Consider the following 16,651-nt stretch of genomic DNA (forward strand, 5'->3'; position numbering starts at 1 on the left):
TGGTTATTGCTGACTATGATAGAAAAGTGTCAGAACACACAGTGCATTGCAGCTTGCTGTGTATCGGGCTGCGTAGCTGCAGGCCGGTCAGAGTGCCCATGCTGAAAAAATTTTTCACAGCCTTCTTATTTTTACCAAGGGTGCCTATATTAGTGGAGGGCACTCTAATAAGATAAGATAACAAGTTATAATTTTCAACATATTACTGCTGCCAAAAATAAATTGGCATACTTGTACTATGTGCTAAAAGTATGTACTCTTTTTGTTTAGAGAAAGTACATAATTTTGAGTGTGTACTAAGATGTAAGTATGCAAGTACTGGGACATACTAACATTTCGTGTAATAGAAGAGAACGTTGTTGCCCAGAAGAGAACAATGCCACTGTAAACAAACTCCTCGTTGCATATCAGCTTTTCTTCATTTATTATTCCTTATATAATTTATACCATATCATTTAATTTACCATTCCCTTGATTTATTTTTCCATATTTCATTTACACCTCTCTGGAATGCATCCTTAAATTCAGCAACGCAAACAGTCACAAAATTCCGCCTCTGATTTGCACAATACTCTCAGATACTATTTAGAATGAATAGTATGCCAATTGGGGTGCAGGGTTTGAGATTGCTGATACAGACAGAAGTAAAATCGCTATGTAGCACCTGTGAAGGATGCAGTTATCCCAGAAAAATAATCATTTTAAATAGGGAATAAGTGCGTTTTCAGAAATGACTGTGATGAAGTATTGAAATTGCTTTTGTACTGAATGCCGACATTATATTTCAAGCATTACAGGAATAAAGAACTCGTTATACATGATGTAATTGGGAGCATTATTTTTTATTATACATGCAGTTTGGCAATTATGATATGAACGTGTTGCTTCATTATTGGGAGACAATTTTGTCATCATATTCCACCAAGTATATTTTTTAACCATTGGAGATGCAATCTAGACTCACATTGCCTTAAATCCTTGCTGGGATCGATGTGTGTGTTGGGGTGTGTATGAATTTCATGGACACCTGTATTCAGTGCTTTAGCAAAATGCAACTGCTTTAAGCCATCACTGAGGGCAGAGCGTTCCAGATCTCCTCCACTCTGTACGTTTCCCTTAACACTGAGTTAGAGCTTGTGCTACACTTTAGTGCAAAGCCACATGGCATTTCAGTGATGGAGGATCTGAAAGGTCTACTTCAGTCTGCTATGGTCACTTTCAAATCTGAACTCAACTCCTGCAGTGAGGAGGAGCTATACGGTGATATGACACAGGCGAGCTATACAGAGTAATTTCATAGATGTTGCTGCTATAGATACTGAACTGTGTGTTTATTCAAAGAATGATTGATAACTTGTCTGTATTATTACGTTGGGTAATAACGCTTGAATTGTGTTAACCATTTACATGGCAAATGGTAACAATATATAAATAATATTTTTAGTATGTAAAAGGTTGTAATTTAATCAATTACCATTATTTTATTATTTGATTTAGTCAAGTTCATATAAATACCATTTTGGTTGAATTGTTTAACAATTTTTGTATGAGTTTTGCCATCATTATATATATATATATATATATATATATATATATATATATATATGTATATATATATATATATATATATATATATATATATATATATATATATATATATATATATATAAAACTTTCATAATGATTTCTTTTGAATCCTGCTCGTCGACTACAGCCATCTCCCCCAGGCAGGGTCACATTTTCTGTATGCCCTAATGAAGTGATATCCACGTGGTGCTCTGACTGATGAATTAATTAAGGCTGTCAAACGGATTTGACAGCATGTGACTGATGTGTTGTCATTTTATGTTTCCACAGAGAAGACATTAGGATGGCCAATGTCATTGCTGCTGAGGCTGTCACCTGCCTGGTCATTGACAGAGAGTGAGTTACAACTGTTCGTCTCTCAGTGTCTTCACATCTGTGTTCTCAATGCCGTGGCTACTTTTTTAGTCTTTTGTTCCATCACAAAGGTTTATTAGCATCTTATATTCCCATGAGGAACAAAGTACAAAAGCCAAGCTACACCTACTAAAAACAGAAACAATGTGTCCTTGAATAAATTGCTGCTGCATGTGAGAGAACAGCTACCTTTAGTGAAATACCTTACACATCATGGCTCTCCTAGAATCAAGAGTCTTAGATCTCCAAGGACGCAAAACCCCCAGTGTGTGCGACTCTATTGAGCTCTGAGGTGTGTGCTAAAAATACACAACCCCACCACCCACAAGGAGCATGCTGTACAGGAGAACAGCGATGAATGTGCTCCCACTGGCTATTAAAATTCTCTTGTTTTGGATGCTGTATATGCGTGCTGGCATTTTAGCCCTGAGGTGGTTACACAATGTGAGTGGAATTGGTCTGTGCGTCTAGTCTGATGTCAGAACTGTGGGAAGTCTCAGAGATGTTGAGTCTGTACATGTCTACAGTGCACTGTTATAGACCATGGTCACACCTCTATAAGGCCAGCTCAGTTCTCAAGTCTGGCATCTAGTGCTTGTGGAACATGACTGAACCAGCTTATTGTTTTCTAAATAAACTATAAAATATCTCAGAAGATGAATGGTCAGTGGGCTTCATGCTTCATGTTCCTGACCTACACTGTGAGATGTCTGTATTATTTTACTGGGATGCTTTACTGAGTACAATATGAGATCAGCCAGGACTACCTGTTGAGCCTATAAAAGTCAGCAAATCATATTTCACAGCTCATGGTACACCTATCACATTACTCAAAACAGTCCTGTAAAATATAATGTCAAGCAAGTAATTGAATTTGCAGTACTGATAACCCTTATTCTCAAATGAATTGCTAATAATGAGGTATAGGTGCAATGCAGCCAAAAAACACCACTTGGCAAGGCTTAATCTGTCCTGATCCTAGGGCATGAGTGGATTAAGGAAGGAATAAATCACACTTTTTACCCATTTATAGTTACATTTACATTACATTCACATTCACATTACATTACATTGCATAACATTACAAAATACCCTTCTTGTCTGGTTTCATGTTACTAAGAAACCAGAACTCCTCTGTTAGGAACTCTTTTTAAGCAGCAACATATTTCTTAATCCATTTACTGTTAGTCTTGGATTACATATGGGGATCGTCTGCCAAATAAGTCCCTGAGAATGAGCTGTTACTATAGAAAAAATAACTCATTAAGAATGAGTGCATTAATGAATTAGTTCATTAATAAACATATCATTTATGTTTCAGTTGGAGCCGCTGTTCTAGAAAATTAATCACCACCTTCAGATTTGAGAATTCAATAAGACAGAAAAGTTCAGTATTAAATGTGTGAAAGAATTATATTGCTGCCTGTAAGCTATATACTGTGTCTTTTTTCTGCATGTGTAAAGTGTGTATGTGTATTTAATCTGTGCATTAGTTCAAGACAGCCTGAAAGCTTTGGCTACACACATACAGACCTAAATACATGCTGAAGGTCATATGGGAGAGAGGTTCTGCCTGGGTGATGACCCATATGACCCATGATATGTACTCTATGACTTTACATTACCTATGCTATACAATATGTCCACATGATTGAAATGATATTCTTCCTCAAAATAGTAAAATATTCTACTAAAAAGATTACACTGTCACACAAATGGCAGTAACAAAAAAAAATCCAGATGTGTGAGACTCCTCAAACACTGATAAATGGCTTGAGCATAAAAGGAAATGAAAAGCATTTTCAGCTTGTCATACACACGGGCACTATTTTTATCACCAGGGTTTTGCTCTTGCGTAATCTCTTGCTGCTCCTGAAAGGGCAATACGGATTATTTGTTTTAAGTGCATGAACTGTTTTCAATCACCATTATGGTTCATTTTGTTATCATTTTGAAGACTTACTTAAGGAAGCAGCTCATGTTGTTGACCTTCGTTTCATTATTTGGTCAGTAAAGTAAAAAAAAAAAAAAAAAAAAGATATTTTAATATTAATGTAATATGAGACCGTTTTGAAAATAATTTTGCTTATTTCCACAAACAGTTTTAAATGATTCCCTTTTACCTTTCATGTAACTGGAAGATATTTACAAGATGGAAATGAAACAAATATTTTGGCATACATAAAAAAATCAGTGTAAATATATTTCAAGAGGCCTTTAGTGCCCTCAAAAATAGAGGAACAGTAAGATTGAAATCCAATGTTGTCTTATTATGAAACACAGAAGAAGTTAGAAGAAAAGCATTTATTGCATCCATTGCTCTTCTTTAGCATTGGCATTGCAGTCATTACAGTTTGGTATTGGCAGTATGTAGCACAAGATATTCTTTGTAGGTCCAAAGACTGACATGGTCACTGGTTCAAGGCTTCCTAATGGACTCGCCCGGCTTAGCTTCAGGCTATTGTGCACTTTAATTGAGTGCATGATGTTCCTTAAATAGAGAAAAGGCATGTCATCAGTCTGTGTATTAAAACACAGCAAGGCATGCTAGTATAGGAAAATAATGGCAAGGTGGTATTATGCAGTGGATTTATTTTGCTGAATTGTTTTATTCCTCTTATACCACAGCAACTTGCCAATGATTAAAATTTTATTTATTAACGATCGATATGTTGTACATTTTATCTATTTATGGTTATGTTTAATGTGGAACACCCATGAGACAGGTTATTTCCTGTAATCACTTGTGTCATAGCAGCTATAATCAGTTGTTCCCTCACCAGTCTGTCTTTTTCTCTCTTTATGTTAATAAGACAAAAAACACAGCTTGTCATCTTCCAGAGAAACCACACCCCTGTCCTGAAGACTTCCCCATGCTGGAAGACTTTAAGTTACAGCTTTACCTCTAACAGCTAGAAAGCCCTGACACTGGAGACTCCTTCCAAACATGTCCTCACAGTAAACTATTTATTAAACATACTTTTAATCTGTTTATGCAAGTCCCTATGTAGAAATGTTAACATGTTAAAATGAGGGCATTAATATAACCCTGTGGTTTTCATTGAAGCTGAAACTGCTGTCTATTAATCAACACCTTCTGACCAATCAACATTTGAGAATTCAATAGCTCTGCAGGTGTAATTTAGAATAAAGGATAGAAAGCATGAGAACTCCCTGAAAGACCCGTGCCTAATAATATGTACTTGTTTTTCCTGATGGGATGTCTGGTGCATATTGCCAATTATGTAAACAATTTTAAAAAGGAACTCTGGGCTCTGTGCTGACTAATTGTAATCATGTGTACTCTTCTTGAATTTTGCAGTTCATTTAAGCATTTGATTGGAGGTCTGGATGATGTCTCGAACAAAGGTTATGAGGACGCTGGAGCCAAAGCAAAGTAAGTTCTATGCTTATTCTGCAGTAAATATGTGAAAAAAAATCACACTAAAATACGGTACAGCAAATATATATGCCCCCATGCACACACCCCACCCTCACATGTACAAACATTTACTTTACCCTACTGCAGAAAGATTACTTATAAGTTTATTTCTAAAGTTCAAAATAACGCTAGCTTTGCAATCCAAGATGTAAGGCCACCTCAGCATTGGTGAGCAAGGCCTATGCGGAAGCAGTTCTCGCTTGCTGGTCACTGTATACAATGGCAGTGTTGCAGGTCTGCCAAGCAGACCTGCTGATTGAGCTCGACATATGGCGACTTTCAGCGAGTTCCTTCCCTGTCGTGTCGAGTTCGCCTGGGCATCCATGAGCATCCATGAGTTCTAGCGAGAGTTCGCCATGACAGTCTACATCTGCTGCTAGTACCACCTTATTGGCCAGCTCAAATATGGTTCTCAGAGATAATATCCTTGCTATATGGCACTTCTTGGGAGATTCCCGTCCACAGGGATCTACTGTCTCAAGCCAGAAGGCTGATTTATCTTCCTCGGCCAGAACTATGGAAACTGTGGGTCTGGCCACTGAGGGGCAACAGCTCATAGATTCTGGTCTCGCAACTGAGGTTGTAGGGATCATGTTGAACACTAGCGTGCCTTCAATGAGGAAATTGTATGCACTCAAGTGGCAACTTTCTGTCTCTTGGTGTGAGGAACATCAGCTAGACCCAGTAAACTACAGTCCTGGAGTTCTTACAAGGATGTTTCTCAGCGGTGTTGGCTCCTTTTACAATCAGGGCCTACATGGCTGCTATTTTGGCCAGCCACGTCTCTATTGATGGAGCCTCTGTGGGGCAACATCCTCTAACATCAAGATTTATGCGTGGTGTCAGGCAACTGAGGCATTCCTGGGACCTTTCTGTGGTCCTGAAAGGTCTGTCATGTACCTCATTTGAGCCCTTAGAGTCAGTCTCAGAGAAGCTTCTGACTCTAAAGGTAGCTCTTGTGCTGGCCCTGGCATCTCTCAAGCGAGTAGGAGATCTACAAGCTCTCTCTGTTGCCCTTTTCTGCCTTGACTTTGGCCCAGGATTAGTCAAGGCATTCCTATATCCTAGGCTGGATTATATTCTTAAAGTGCCTACGTCAGCTGCCCAGCCAGTAGTGTTGCAGGCTTCCTGCCCTCCTCCGTTCCTCACACTGGAACAAGAGAAATTGCATCTACTGTCTCCAGTAAGGGCTCTCTGTACTTACATCCACTGCTTCAGCCAGTAGCGTAAGTCAGAGCAGCTGCTGATCTGCTTTGGCAACGACAGTAGAGGTGATGCTGTGTCGAAGCAGCGGATATCTAATTGGATAATGGAAGCAATCTCTATCGCTTATGAGGCGCACGGTCTTGCTACACCTCTGGGCATATGGGCTCATTCCATTGGGGGGTTGCCTCATCAAAAGTTTTGTCCTTACAGGATGTGTGTGCCACGCACACATTCATTCGATATTTACGCCTGGATATACATTCCACCCTGGGCTCAAGTGTCTTGCAGTGATGCTCGGGCTCGGATCTTTTGAACTAGCCATGCCTTTAGTATGATGGAGTGGGTATTCTCATTCCCACAGCGTGAAGCTCACGGAACATTGAGTTCTTTTTGAAAGGGAACATCTGGCTTACGCATGTAACTGTGTTCTCTGAGAAGGGAACGAGACATTGCGTAGCTTTGTCATACTGGGGCATGCCTGTGAATTGCATCTTTGCTTCAGATAATAGAGGCTGACGGCACAGTCCACAGGTGCCATTTTTATATCACGTGATGCACTTGATTGCCACATCACCTGATCATGGCAGGCCTATAAATAGGCATGATGTTACACAAGCTTCAGATACCGGTCACGTGCAAGGGCGCTTCCCACAGCATGAAGCTCACGCAACTTCTCGTTCCTTCTCAGGGAACAGGGTTACATGCGTAACCCAGACTTTTTTGTGGAGCACGCTGCGATTACATAGTCACAAGCTTTTTTATGCTTTTGACTAGCGCCCTGTTTTCTAACAGTCTCTTTCTTGAAATGATTCGTTTCTGTAATGAAATCCATTTTCCCCGCTATTTCTCTGCCCGCTTTGGAACACAAGTCACAAAACATTTTCTGTGTGCGATGATCATACCTGAGCCATGCAAACTCTTGAATCCAAGAAGACTTAAAATGCCTTTCCGCACGTTTACTTGGGTGTTCATTGACTGACATGGAAAGATGATCCTCTGTGTCTCCATTGTTTTCTATCTCTCATGCTGGAACAGCTGGAGCCTATTTTGCAGGTGCCATAAGCATTGGTGCTCGACAGAGATGAGGGTTTTTTGAAAAAGTCTTATATTTTTTGTTTTGACGTCTTTCTGAGGTCGGATAGCTGATCCTTGCTTTCCCCGTGCATAATTTGATGCTCTGGGTGAATTTTTTCCCCCACTGAAACTTTCATACACAGCATCTCAAGTCAACACAACAAATGATGTGACAGACTATTCCTCACAGAACATGTAATTAAAAAGTAATCTCACGTAAAATATAATTCACAAATTAATATTTTTGGTTTCTTTGGTTTTAAATGAAAAAAAATTGTAATCCTGATTGTATTCCCATTTTTTACGAAATGTACCTGTAATCTGATTACTTTGTTTTTGACGTAACTGTAATGGATTACAGTTACCAGTTTTTTGTATCCTGATTACGTAACACTATTACATGTATTCTGTTACTCCCCAAGCCTGACATGAGCTGTTACTTTAGAGATGATAGCATATTAGAACGAGCACATTAATATAAACCTGTACTACTGTCAGAGCTTTCTGACCAATCAGAATCCAGAATTCAACAGCATTGCGGTATTAACACAGTCAGTTATTAAGAGGAGCCACAACCATAATGGAGCCACAAATGTCCAAATCTGCTGTGAATCCTAATGAGAAACACTGTACCAAATCCCATACAACAAAAAAAATATTGTTTCTCTTGCACTCCTTCTATTAATACTTTCCTTTAATGAGTCTTGCCATCTGGCATATAATTTGGGTTGAGACCAAGCATGAATAAATTGGTCTGCGTCTCTCATCTGATTAGTATGTTTGGTTGCATCTGTGACCTACACATGGCTATAAATGTCTCTGGTCATCTCAGAGACTCTAAGGAAAGTGCAAATAATTTAACTGCATGGTTCTCAAAAAGTTTTTTGTTTTTTTTTCCAAAATACCTCTGCAGTTTGAAATGATGTTGTTTCTTTTTATTTAGCTAGGACACTACATTTGTTTATTACATTATATTACATTACAGCATTTGGCAGACACCCTTATCCAGAGCAACTTACAATTATCTGATTTATACAACTGGGCAATTGAGAGTTAAGGGCCTTGCTCAAGGACCCAACAGTGGCAGCTTGGCAGTGATGGGATTTGAACTCACAACCTTCCGATCAGAATTCCGCTGAGCTACTACTTGTCACAAAAACCTCGAAACGGTACGGAAGCAGGAGCGTGAGGCGGGTGAAGAGCGTAGGATCGGGAAGTTCAAGAAACGTAGTCGTAGAGTAGGCAAGGGTCAAGAGATCGGGCGAACAATACACACGGGGATATCCAGAAAGCGTAGTCGAGACTGAAAACAAGGGTCGAGGATCACGAGAAACAAACGAGCTAGAACGGCTTGGTAACACAGAGAACTAAGCTACTGAGCGTATACTTCGCGTAGATTCTGGGTGGATGTCTTCCCTAAGTACTAGTGTGTGTGTGTGTGTGTGTGTGTGTGTGTGTGTGATTGGTGCCAGGTGTGTCTGATCAGAACTCCGGGGATGGTGAGCGCATGCATGCCTGAGAAGTGAGTATTGCATCTTGGGAATTTGAGTTCTGATCGGACCGAGCTGTGACACTACTTCCCTACATTGGCTGGGCCCAGTATACATCTTAAGGGTATCACATACAGTGGATATAAAAAGTATACACATCCCTGTTAAAATTTAAAGTTTTGGGGATGAAAAATATAAATGAATAAATAAAATAAGGAAACTAAGTTAAATTAGGTCAGAACCTTTTTCACCTTTGTTATGAAATTGCAACATATAAAAGTCAAGTGACAAACACCAAGAAATGTTTTAGAGGAAAAAAGAAAAACAAAAAACTTCTAATACCCAGCTTGCGTAAGCGTGCACACCCTTTTATAATTGGGAAGGTGTGAGTGGTCAGAATCAGCCAATCACATTTAAACTCATGTTAAATACTAATTAGTATACACCTGCCATCAATTAAAGCAACTGATTACACCCAAATAAAGTACAGCTGTTTCTATAGGATTTTTCTGATATCTTCTTGGTACTGATTTTTCTGATATCTTTTCCAACTGGAAAAGCCATGGGCTGCAAAGAGCTTATAAAGCAGCTATGGGCTCTCATTATTGAAAAATATCAATCAGGAGAGGTTTACAAAAAAATTTCCAAGGCATTGGATATACCATGGAAGACTGTAAATACAATCATCAACATGTGATAAGAAAATCAGGAGAAAAATGTTCAGATAGGCTGTCAAGAGGCCTACAGCAGCATTAAAAGAATTGCAGCAATTTCTTGCAAGTACTAGCTGCTCCCTACATGTGACCACAATCTTCCGAATTATTTTATGGGGTAGTTATGGGGTAGGGTGGCAAGACGGAAGCCTATTTTAAACCAAAGCATAAATTAAAACGTTTTTGGGATAATTACTCCCAAAACTATGTGGAATAATGTGTTATAGTCTGATGAGACCAACGTTGAAATTAATGGCCAACATTGGCCATAATACCAAAAGATATGTTTGGCACAAAAAAACATAGCACATCACCAAAAGTACATCATCACCCCAGGGAAGCATGGTGGTGGCAGCATCATGCTTTGGGGCTGCTTTTCTTCAGCTGGAACTGGGGATTTAATCAAGGTGTAGGGAATAATGAATAGCTCCAAATACCAGCAATTTTGGTGCAAAACCTTAAGGCTTCTGCTAAAACACTTAGCCCTTGTGCATCAATTAAAAAAAAGTTACACATAGGTCCATAGAGGACAAAAATGTCAGTGTCCAAAAACTGTCATAAAAATATTATATATTAATATTTTTTTCCACTTTCACTGACACTTTTTTTACCATAATCAGTTCTAATCATAATTACCAAACATTCGTTAATTTTCAGAATTGTAACCCTTTAAATGCTGTTTTGTTTGCATAATGCCACAGATGTTTTGTTTTTTTTTTTATGAAAAAAAGAAAAATAGTCATTAGTTTCCTTATGCTAAATGCTAAGCAGATTTTTTATTATTTGATTATTACAGTCTTTGATATGTCAGAGATTAAGAACAACATTCATTTTGATGCATTCATATTTTTTATGCAGTGTCAGACTTTAAAAAGAAAAACTTACCACTCAGGTCCATGAAGGACCAAAATCTCCATGTCAAAAAACTGTCATAGAAATATAATATATTATTTTTTTCCACTTTCACTGACTTTGATTTTTTACCAGCATCAGTTCTGATCATAACTACAAAACATTCATTCATTTTCAGAATTTTAACCCTTTAAATGGTGGTTTCGTTACATAATGCATGTCACGAGTTCCCCTTTAAGCAGCACGCTGTGGAGCATGTGAGCGCGTGTGCACGAGCAGGTGCGCGAGCACCTGCTTTTCCCTTGTGGACAATCGTGACATTTCGACACGTGCATTTGTTTATGTTTCTGTCATGTCTCCTCCCCGTTCGGTCATTGGTTGTAGTCTCACGTGTGTCTGAATTGCCCTCAGCTGTCAGCCATTACAACGCTGATTATCTCCGCATATATACGGCGCGCCTCCCAGCACACAACGCGGAATATTGAATGAGTTAGATAGTCGATTAGCTTAGAGTCCTTACGATAGATAGCCACAGCCACAGTCACAGTCCATAGTTTCATGTTTCGTTTCTTAGTCTTAGTCTTAGTCTTAGTTCATAGTTCATGTCATGTTTAGTTTCGTTTGTTAAGTTCACGCTGGTTTCTCCGCTACCAGTCCCTCGCTGCTGTTTATGTTTCATGTTTGGTATATTGACCCTGTATCCCGAGACCACGACGTTGATTCCTGCCTTGCCTCGTTTATGCCTGTTTGCCGATCGTCTGAACTTTGCATGTTACTGGATTACGTTTTTGGATCAAGTTCTGGATTTACCTGCCTGTGTGTCTCTCAATAAAACTGTTCACACTGCGCTTACATCCTACCTTATCTCCGTTATGTCACAATACGTGACAATGCAAAAATCTTAATATCTCAGTAACCTTCATTGACTCATATACATGGGGTGGGATTTGTGATTTCCAGTACAATATAATTTTTTTTTTTTTTCAAACTGTTCACAAACTTTTCAGTACACACATACAAACCACAACTCTGATATACATACAAACACACGCACACAATTATAGCTGCATCATTTATTCAGTTGGTCTGCAGTGCTCTATAATACAGCAGAATCAGAAGAAAGGAAAAGTATGTACAGGTACATCACAAAAAAATGGAATATTCATTGCACATAAAATGAAATATTTCAAGCCTTTTTTTTATCTTGATGATTATGGCTTACAGCTCATGCAAATCAAAAATCCAGTATCTTAAAATATTAGAAGAAAGAATTCTTCTTATAATACAGAAATGTCAACCTTCTGAAAAGTATATTGAAATTTGCACTCAATACTTGGTCGGGGCTTTAATCCTTTTGCACGAATTACTGCATCAATGCAGCATGGCATGGAGGCAATCAGACTGTGGCACTGCTGAGGTGTTATTTATGGAAGCCCAGGTTGCTTTGATAGCAACCTTCAACTGGTCTGTATTGTTGGATCTGGTGTCTCTCATAGATTTTCTATATGATTTAGGTTAGTTGGCTGGCCAATCAAGCACAGTAATTCCATGGTAAGCAAACCAGTTACTAGTAGTTTTGGCACTGTGGGCAGGTGCTAAGTCCTGCTGGAAAAGGAAATCAACATCTCCATAAAGCTTGTCAGTAGATAGAAGCATGAAGTGCTCAAAAATCTCCTTGTAGACGGCTGCATTGACTCTCGACTCGAGAAAACACAGTTATCCAACACCAGCAGATGACATGGCACCCCAAATCAGTCCCCATGATTGTGGTTGTGTGTACTAAACCGGACTGAGAGATTAAAAGCTCAGGAAACCTTTGCAGGTGTTTTGAGTTAATTAGCTTATTAGAGCTCTTCTCAGGTCGACATTTCTGTATTATAAATTCTTTATTCTAATATTTTGAGACACTGGGTTTTTGATTTCCATGAGCTGTAAGCCATAATCCTCAAGATTAAAAGAAAAAAAGGCTTGAAATATTTCACTTTATGTGTAATGAATCTAGAATATATGAAAATTCCACCTTTTTAAAATTAAATTAGGGGGGGGGGGGATACTTTTCCACGTTATTCTATTTTTTTGAGATGCACCTTGATTTTCCCCATAGGCTAAACCTGAGAAAATAGTACACATTTCAGAATTTTATGTATATATATTTTTAAAGCAATGTTTTGAAACCTGGCTTAGTGGTTAGCATGTTCGCCTCACACCTCCAGGGTCCGGGGTTCGATTCCCGCTGGGGCCACGTGTGTGCGGAGTTTGCATGTTCTCCCTGTGCTGCGGGGGTTTTCTCCTGGTACTCCGGTTTCCTCCCCCAGTCCAAAGACATGCATGGTAGGTTGATTGGCGCGTCTACAGTGTCCGTAGTGTATGAATGGGTGTGTGAGTGTGTATGTGATTGTGCCCTGCGATGGACTGGCACCCTGTCCAGGGTGTACCCCGCCCTGTGCCCGATGTTCCCTGGGATAGGCTCCAGGTTTCCCTGCGACCCTGAAGAAGGAGTAAGCGGTAGAAGATGGATGGATGTTTTGAAACCTTGTCAACAAAATAAAAGCCTATTAACACAGAATGCATGATTTTATGCTTAAACGTCACAGGGATTAAATATTGCCGTTTGAATCGGTTTCACTGGAGACATTTTTGTCTTTAAGGTCCTGAGAGTAACTATTTTGTGTATCTAGTTTTAAATAGATTTATGAAAGCAAATGAGGGTGAAATATTAAAATTATAATAAAAATACACACCTTTCGCAAAATTTATGAAAAAGACATGAAAAAATGAAAAAGACAAAAATGTCCATAAGGACACACAAGGGTAAAGATGAAGAGGAATTTCACCTTACAACATGACAATGACCCAAAGCAAACCTTCAGATCTGGCCCAGCCAGAGTCCAGACCTAACAGAGTTAGAATGCTTTTTCAAGAAAGAAAGGCAAAAAGTCAACATGTGCCAAACTGATTGACTCTTACCCCAAAAGATTGAATGCTGTGATGAAATCTAAATGTGTTTTGAGAAGTATTAATTTAGGGGTGTGCACACTTGTGCAACCAGGTTATTGTATATTTTTTCTTTTTCTTTTTTTTCCCCTAAAATTATTCTTATTGTTTTTAATATGTTCACAATAAATAAACATTTCACAATAAAGGTAGAAAAGGTTCTGAAATTATTTATCTTGGTTTCGTTCACCCCTGCCATTTTGACAGGGGTGTGTAGACTTTTTATATCCATTCTAATGGCACTATCTGAATCTATTTAGTGCTCCAAATATACTGTATCAATATTAAATTTTAAACACTGTGGGGAAACAGTGGAAATTCTGGCAGTTATTGTTTTTGTTTGTACCTGCCTTCTAACAAAAACAAATTTGTTGGTTCTATTTCCCAAAATAGAAACAGACTAGTAGCCTAATTTAAATCAAAGTGACCAGGCCATTATTAAGTATGAATGAATGCTGTACACTGATATGATGAACGTGTTCTGTTTGTCCTGCAAGCTTCATAGCTGCCTGCTAGCTTGTGCCTGCATGAAAATAAAAACATCCCACTTGTGTGGCTTTTTTGTTGCTTCCTGTGGGATCACAGGGAAACTCTAGTCTGAGCCAGATGCTTATCCTTTCTGACAAGCTGTCTAAAATAAATAATTTTTTTTAAAAAAAACAATGTGCCTCCTTTTCATATATGTATTTGTATCTATTTAGAACATATTATCTGTTTATTCTGAATGATATATTTGTATTTGGAAACACCCCTACTGCATCTTCAATGCAGATCATCAACACTTTATTTTTTGATCACTTAAACAGTGTGCAGGCAGTTTCCCAGTTTTTTATTATTTTATGAGTGTGTCACAATATTATCCCAAAATCCCAACAGCTTTTAAGATGCACTGGGACCACAGGGCCACTGGAGTTTAACCCTTAAATCTGGGTCAGAGCTCTCCCAGAGATTTATTTTTGTTTTTGTTGTTTAAAACCATGTGACTTTGTTTACAGACTAATTGCAACCATGGTTTGAGTAAATGGTTTTGAATTTCCTATTCAAAGTATATATTTGATCCAGGAAATTATTGGTACAAATGCTCCCCTTTGTGGTTATAATTAGTCATGCCAGATTGTCGTCTCCATCTCAGGAGATCTCTCCATCAGTAACCATCTATATTTTAGTTTGTGCCCTTACTACACATAACTGATATGTGGCCATGCAACATAAATGTGAATCGTCAGATTCTTTTTCCTAACACTCATGTGCATTTCATTGTCATTGTGTTCATTGCACAGCAAAACAGTAACAAAGTACATCAGTGGTGAGGATGGAAAAAATGGTGATTTACTTGAAATTTGGGAAATTGATCCAAGCAAAACTCAATGAAATCTAGTGAAACCAACCTGTGTTTAAAACAGTTGCCCAAGAAATCGAAGAGCGCATGTAGGGGACAGCCAGGTGAACTAGGGGACATTTCAAGGTACAGGTGCATTCAAATTAAAAACAGATATGGCTTACTTGTGGTTACAAAAGTCAACCCTCAAGACATTTGCTCTGTGCAATAAATCTGAATTGTGTAAAGAAGCATGTAATGTAACATAGCCTATGCTTAAACTCATCCCAAACATGTGTAATCATAGCTGGTGATAATTTAATTTCTCCTTTTACTCTCCAAATGAGTCATGTTGCCATAGTGTTCATTCAATCATCAGAGCCGGGTAAGTGTTTGTGTGTCTATTCAGCTCCTCTTGTCTCATTAACTAGCTCTGTGTTATAGAGAGGGCTTGCGTGATGCATGTAGAGAGCAATAAGCTTGTGTTAATGAACACACTGCTGCAACAATACTCATGCCTACAAGTGTCTAAACAGCCTTCAGGAGCACTGCTGATGAACTTTCATTAGGTTTATTAGTTAGTAGGATACAAGGCTGTTTGCATGATGTGTATCACTACATTTTCCGTTTTGAAAAGCTGATTTTCTTTGCCACTGTCTTGTCATTGTTGTAGGTTTGATGTTTTTCAGTGACTACCACTAGATTTCGTTAGAGTGCATCATTTCACACCAAAAAACCCTCCTGTCAGTGTGATTTTATGTGGTTTGTAATTCCACATTCAATACATTATGTAAAGCCCAGTGTTGACCTCATGTTACCCCCAGCTAGCTTCTTGGCTTGGTCAATCTGCCAGATTATAGCAGAGACCCAGATCAGTTTCCAGATCTGTCCTGGACACATGTAAACAGGGGAGACACCTGGCAGGGGGTGTCAGCTGCCATGGAGTTCCTGCAGCACCTGAAATATGTAGGATGCAAAACAAGAACAACAACAAAGTTGACTATGTGATTGTTATAAAAAAACATTATGTGTGGATTCACACGGCTGGTCCACATTTACAAAAAAATCTGAGGCACAACTCAGATCACACAATGAAATCTCTGACCTTATCTATATTACACAGCAGAGCTGTCATTGGAGGCACTTTATATATAATGTTCATACTAAGAAAATGAGGAATTAATGCATTCTTGAATCTGTAATGTCTTTATACACCAGTTACCCCAGAATGAACTAAATGACAAAACTTGTGTGTAATGTTTTACAGTTACACAGTGGAGTTCTTAGCGGCAGTTAAATTTATGTCATATCACAACAAACCGGGCGCATGGTGGCTTAGTGTTTCGCACGTTTGCCTCACAACTCCAGGGTCAGGGGTTTCCTCCGGGTACTCCGGTTTCCTCCCCCAGTCCAAAGACATCCATTGTAGGTTGATTGGCATGTCTAAAGTATACGTAATGTATGAATGGTGTGTGAGTGTGTATGTGATTGTGCCCTGCGATGGATTGGCACCCTGTCCAGGGTGTACCCCGCCTTGTGCCAGATGCTCCCTGGGATAGGCTCCAGGTTCCCCGTGAGCCTGAAAAGGATAAGCGGTATAGAAGATAGATGGATGGATCAC

General features: G+C 38.9%; 1 protein-coding gene across 2 annotated transcripts in view; it reads left to right on the plus strand.

The window, feature by feature from the left end:
* prkg1b (protein kinase cGMP-dependent 1b) overlaps nt 1-16,651 on the plus strand; it is a 256,193-nt gene that overhangs the window by 216,470 nt on the left and 23,072 nt on the right. For both annotated transcript variants that reach the window (XM_053639520.1, XM_053639519.1), the window contains exons 8-9: nt 1,858-1,923; nt 5,264-5,338. In XM_053639520.1, the coding sequence (XP_053495495.1) occupies nt 1,858-1,923; nt 5,264-5,338 (141 nt within the window). The remainder of the gene's footprint in view (nt 1-1,857; nt 1,924-5,263; nt 5,339-16,651) is intronic.

Source organism: Ictalurus furcatus, chromosome 13 (assembly GCF_023375685.1).
Source record: "Ictalurus furcatus strain D&B chromosome 13, Billie_1.0, whole genome shotgun sequence".
Classification (NCBI taxonomy): domain Eukaryota; kingdom Metazoa; phylum Chordata; class Actinopteri; order Siluriformes; family Ictaluridae; genus Ictalurus; species Ictalurus furcatus.